The sequence below is a fragment of the Arvicanthis niloticus genome, chromosome 7 (assembly GCF_011762505.2).
Source record: "Arvicanthis niloticus isolate mArvNil1 chromosome 7, mArvNil1.pat.X, whole genome shotgun sequence".
Taxonomy (NCBI): Eukaryota; Metazoa; Chordata; class Mammalia; order Rodentia; family Muridae; genus Arvicanthis; species Arvicanthis niloticus.
In genome coordinates this window covers 32568527-32574598 of record NC_047664.1, presented here as the reverse complement: position 1 = coordinate 32574598, position 6072 = coordinate 32568527, and the positions used below count along the sequence as shown (strand labels likewise).

The following is a 6072-nucleotide window of genomic DNA, read 5'->3' as shown; positions in this document are numbered from 1 at the left end:
TGTCTGAGAGTGTCAGATCCCCTGGAACTAGAATTACAGACAATTGTGAGCTGCCATGTGGGTGCTGGGAATTGAACACAGGTCCTTTGGATAAATAACCAGTGCTTATAACCACTGAGCCATCTCTCCAGCCCTACAGTTAATTTTCTGTTGTGTGTCCATAACCCCAGTATTTCCACGGTCAAATGTGAGGTAGAGGGGGAAGAACCCCAGGAAGTCTCTGGAAGTACTAGCCTGGCATATGTGTGAAACAGTAAGAGACTATTTCAAACAAGGTAGGCGTCAAGGACCAACAACCAGACACATGTGCTCCCACTCACAAACATACAGGAGCAAATACATAGGTACATACACACGTGCACAACAAAGACCTAAAAAAATGCTTCATTAGACTTACCAAGGTCATAATTTTTTATTATACTCTCAATAAGGCTGATATTTAAAGAGCAGAGGAAATGCCTATACAAAAGGTTTATAGAACACTCATTTACATATTGGATATATATTCTTTATAATACAGAATAGCGAAAACTGAGCTAATAGATAAGACAGATACAATGACATTACAACATCTTTGACACTGAGGATAAATGCACTGTGGCTTTTAACATAGGTACAGCCCAACACTGGAAACTATAAGGCATTAATGAGAAGGTTAATGGGACCCTGGCTATCTATTGGAAGTGGTAGGACATCATGAATTTACTCATAGAATAACGTACTAACTTGTGCCCAACCAATGGCCTTGTAGCAAAAGCCTGGGCAATACTCCTTCCCAGTGTTTCTGAGCACACAGTATAGTCTATGATACAGGTCTCATCTTGTTCTGTTCAATTCACACATCACACACAGAAGACAGAATTTTGTCCTACCAGCTGTTGCAGACAGTTGTAGACCTGTCTTCCTATGTCTCCTCAGAGCAAAACCCTTGATACCTTTGACTACTTTATCTCGAGTAAAGATCATACCTGGTCAGTCAGTTTTGAAAGCACATTCATGTGGCTTCTTGGATGCATTCCATGCCAACTTTTGTGGCGTTCAGGTCACTGGAGGGCTAGACTTCAGCTCTGCCCAGCTGATTTCTAATTAGGCCCTCTCCCCCTCCAGTGGGAGGATAAAGGACCGGGCCTGTGGTCTTCGGGCCACATCTGCATATAAACTTATCATACGATGTGGTACTCCTACTTCTTACTTCTTAGACAGAACACAAACTTCAGCCCCCACCCCTGCCCCAACGTGGAGTTTAGCTGCATATGAGTAACTGAAACACTAGAAGCCTCTGTGGAAGACACGGGGCCTCTAGGGAATGGTGGCACATTCCCTCTAACAGGCACATCAGAGTGTCCACCAAGGAGGTCCTTAAAGACCAAGGCAAACATTTGGCACAGAAATGAGGCACTTGCTTTTGGTGCATCAATAGGAGCTAAAAAGTGGACTGGTCCACCTGTGTGTACACACAGACACACACATGAGCGAAAAGTGGACTGGTCCACCTGTGTGTACACACAGACACACACATGAGCGAAAAGTGGACTGGTCCACTTGTATACACACAGACACACACATGAGCGAAAAGTGGAATGGTCCACCTGTGTGTATACACACACACACACACACACACACACACACACACACACACACACTCACCCTGACAGAGTTGATCCCAATTCTACACGTAGTTACATCTTTGCCCCTGTTGAAACAGAATTCACCACCAAAATCCCAGCTTAACAACTGTAGCCTGTCTTCAGCTGTGAGATGTGGAAGCTAGGTCTGGATTTTAGAAGGCAGAAAGTGGGAATTTCAGGCTGGGACAGGGATGTCAGAGCCTTCCTGGGGCATAATGTTCTGACGGAGGAGACCCTGGCTTTGTCTCCATGGAGCCCTGCTCTACCTCCATCCACTCTGGGAAGTGATGGGCTCACTGCCTTCTTCGGAATCTCTGGGCACTGATGCAGGCAGGAAACCTGCAGCGGTGGGGTGTCTATCTTAGCATGAACCACCTGACTCAGTAACTCAGATGACTCAGCAAATCAAACGTAGCCTGTGAGAACTAGAATTCTTGATCTTTCTCTTCATCCCTTCTCTCCCTCCCAACACCCAGAGAGTTCTCCTCGGAAGCTGCAGGTGGCACAGGAGAATCGTGGTAACAGCTTAGAAAGTCCTCCTGCACTTTGGATGACGCAGACCTCTAGATGGCCCAGCCAGTCCTGCAGAAGAGGCTAAGACTAATGCCAGTGTCTTAGTCTCCCATTTCTCCTAGACATTCCCATCAGGAGAGAAACCATCCACATCTGGGCGAGACAGGTTGCTGTGCCAAGTAGAGGGTAAGGTGCTTGAGGCAAATTTGGCAGTACTACAGATGAAGGACTGTGTGGCGTCACCCTGAGACTACTGTTCCCCTTCCAGTTGAGGGGCCAGCTGTCTCTGGTGTGCCTACAAGGGGACAAGCCTCCTAGCAATCGTAGCTTAGTCGGCTGCAGCATTTGATATGGGTACGGTATGGCAATGGCAAGCGGTTATAAATAATTTGGCATAAGTAAAATATATATTATATAAAATGGCATTTTTGATTCCATCTTCTCATTTCCCTCTCAAGGTCCTCTAGGCTTCTCCACAGTCCAGGTGCCGACCTGAGAGCAGAATCACAGAGGCCTTTCCACCAGCAGTGGGCTCTCGGATACCACATGTTCCTCCCCGACACCAGAGGCTTCCTCCACTGCCCTCACTTCATATCCCTCCCGCTGCCCCCGACTTAGATCCCCCACCATGTTCCAACCTGCTCAAACCTTCACTAACCATGCGTCCCCTCCTCAGTTCCATGTGTCTGCTGTAGAAAGGTAAGATGAGGGAGCCACTGGGCAGAGTGTTTCTGCTGGCGAGTGGGTGCCATGGCTACTTAGCCCATCAAGCAGGATAGATGCTCCTCCTCCACACAGATGCTAACGAGCCAGGGACTCAAGGCAGCCTTGTCTTCTATACTCCCTCCCTGTACAGCCCTGGTCCTTAGGATCCTGGTGAGGCATTTCCCGGGCCAAGATCCATCCACTCAAAATGCACTGAAATGTACAGGTGTATCGGATGAGAAGCTTCTCTAAGGCCAATCTGTGGTGATATTGTTTGTTCTTGGTTTGAAGAGTTGCCATATTCTCCCCCTCTTGAGTCTGGAATGTGAGGATTGTCAGTCTGGTACAAATGGGGGCCCCACCTCACCCCACTGCCATGTTGAGGGCCCTTTGAGGCATCTGGCAGGTTTGGCTAGGAGGGGCTTAGATCTTCTTAGAGGAGCCGATCATGACCTTTGACACAAAGTTGACAATGGCACTGGCAGGCTGCTCGGGGTCATGCTCTGCAAACAGGTGGCATACATTGTCTGTAGCACTGCCCTGTTTCCGGGCCACAAATCCAAAGACTCTGTAAGAGACAAGTCTAGGTCAGAGGAGCCAGCACAGTGTACAGCACCACGCATGCGTGCAGGCTTTCCCTTTCTCACAGTGGCAGCCTGGGAGCAGTACAGACCGCACCTGCAGATGACGATGCGCCAAGCGCTAGCTTAGACCTGTCCAGCACCTGACCACTAACCACTGGGAACTACTGTGGGCAGAGCCTAGAAGAATGCTACCCTACCTTGAATTAAAGCTGAGGCTCTGCTTGCTCCTTAGCACCCTCTTCTGGAGGTCTAGGGGTCCGGAGGACCCCTTCTATGGAGTCCTGAGCTCCAGCTGTCTATGCAAAATCAGGGTCTCCCATGGAAGGTCAGAGCTTTAGGCCTCCAGGAAAAACAGTAGAAGCTCCCAGCTCAGCCCAGACTAGATACCCCAAACAAGAAAGCTCATATGCCAAGGACTCCTCTCAGGCCTGTGCTACTATGATCACTTCCGGAAGTTGTGGCTGTCTGCTACGACTGGCCAGTTCTCCAGAGCAGGAAGAACTCTGAAATGGGTCTGCAGGGAAGGAGGCACATGATGAACACATGTGGTGAGCAGTGTAGACCATGTCAAGGGAGCCAATCTAGTAGCCACAGACAGTGAAGCCTCTGCGGATGGGGAGGAGGAGGATCAGGTTCCTCTGACCACCTGACAGCAATGAGGAGCAGGGGGAACGAGAACTCAGAGGCCAAAGGAACAACAGACTCCCTCGAGATTGGAAAATGTTTCCAATGGGCTTATCCCTGCTCACACACAGATCTGGGGTCCTGAGCAGTTCTGTCACCCTTTTAAATGGCTGGACTAAGAAATCTGTCTCAATGTGTAAAGGATACTACAGATACAATATAGACAGGGCACCTCCAGCCCACTGCAATGGACAAGCCAACACCACCCAGGCCTGGGCTGATATCAGAACACATCTCTTATTTTCTACTTTCAGTCTAACTCAAACAAATGATCCCACCAACTATGACTACTTCATTTTGTTTGGTCTTCTAAATAAACCCTTCTTTGCAAATCAAGAACTGAGGTCAGCTGTGCACTGTGATTTTCAAATAGAATAGAAACATTGGCAACTTACTTAGAAGCAGGGCCATCTTTGATCCACCTTGAGAATTGAAGAGAAGAATAATTTTATTTTATGTTAACTTTTTTTAAATTAAAGGATAAAAGAGGTATACTTTTCAGTCATAAGAATGCAAAATTCTTACTTCCTGTCTTGTGGGTCCAAAGCACAGAAAATCACACTGCTCACAGGGTAATGCCTCCGGAAGAAGAGCCTGTTGGATAGGCAGAGAGAGGGTAGTTACTTTCCCAGGCGTTTGGAGTGATGGACAGGTGGGTGATGGACTGGGTAGGTTCCTCATTTCCCCAGTGGGATGATTTGTGGAGGAGAAACCATTTGATGCCTTTACTTGTTATTGGGGAGAGGACCAGAGTATGGGTTCTCGAACAGTCAACAACCAGAAGCTGGGCAGAAGTTGGCATAGTAGCCAACAGAAGCAGCACAAAGCAGGAAAGGGTCAACCACAGGGAAGGTAGAGATGGACCCAGGAGCTCTGAGGCACTGGAGGGATAGGTGGTAAGACACAGGAGGCAGCTCAGGACCATTGGACCTTTTGGCTCTCCCATCAACAGCATCTTGTGCCCACTACACTTTTTGAGTTATTAACTTCTGAGGTAGATATTTTGGCATAGGTTTAAAAGAAGAAGAAACCAAACATCAGAAGTTAAGGCGTTTGCTCAGAGCCATCTGCTGCACGCATGGGTCAGGAGAAGCCTTGACCAGCAAAGCCATGCTCTCAGCCCAACTGCTTCATCCTAAGATTCTGTCGTCAAGCTATTTGGCAACTTAGGACAATGAAGACAGTGTCTCACTGAAAGAACTGGCCCTGGGGACTGCAGGTGTGGAGGCCTTCAGGGAGGCTATGGTGCAGAGAAGGCTCAGGATGGTCTGGGCTGTGTCCTATGCATTTGCCACAAGGGTTCCTGATACCACACTGTGCTATTTTTGACCAGAACAAGCTGCCCACAAGTTATGGAAGCAATGATGCCAAAACAGAAGCCAGTTGATTTTGGTCCATCTCAGTGGTTCTAAAGCATGACTGAAAAGATGCTGCATCTTTAAAAAAAAATAAGAAGAAAAGAAATCCTTAAAAGAAAATCGCTTTGGGGCTAGAGAGCTGGCTCGTGGGTAGCATTTAAAGGCCAAGAATGAGGACCTGAGTTCAGATCTCCAGCACCTGTAAAACCTGGGTGTGCTGATGGGAATTTGTAAGTCCAGTCTTAGAGAGACTAGGGGAACTGCCTGCATTGGGCATATCCCAGCCAGTCTAGCAGAACACTGAGTTCCAGGTTTACTAAGAAACCCTGTCTCAAAGGATAGAATGGACAATGACTGAGACACCCAATGCTGACCTCAGGCCCTTCTACCCATACTCCCCCCAAGACTTACTTTCTCTGGTTGTCAGTCAGAGTGATGCCCTGGGCTGACACCTTGAAGTGGACCACTGTAGACACTGGAGGAGGTTCTTGAACCAAGGTCATACTCAGGGCCTTCTGGACTGCCTGGTGACCAGTGAGAGACTCCATCTCCACAGAGTTTAAGTACCAAACGTTGCAGGCTGAAAGACAGTGGGGAGGA

The 6072-nt window shown here is 48.1% G+C and overlaps 1 protein-coding gene across 7 annotated transcripts in view; it reads right to left on the bottom strand.

The window, feature by feature from the left end:
- Positions 1-393: 393 nt before the first annotated feature.
- Tns3 (tensin 3) overlaps positions 394-6072 on the bottom strand; it is a 237110-nt gene continuing 231431 nt past the window's right edge. For 6 of the 7 annotated variants that reach the window (XM_034508403.2, XM_076938142.1, XM_076938146.1 and 3 more), the window contains 4 exons: positions 5884-6052; positions 4640-4708; positions 4510-4536; positions 394-3414 (listed from right to left, as the gene is read on the bottom strand). In XM_034508403.2, coding sequence (XP_034364294.1) covers positions 3270-3414; positions 4510-4536; positions 4640-4708; positions 5884-6052 — 410 coding nt within the window. In that variant the 3' untranslated portion in view covers positions 394-3269. The remainder of the gene's footprint in view (positions 3415-4509; positions 4537-4639; positions 4709-5883; positions 6053-6072) is intronic. The other variant, XR_013111758.1, reaches the window with a different exon arrangement.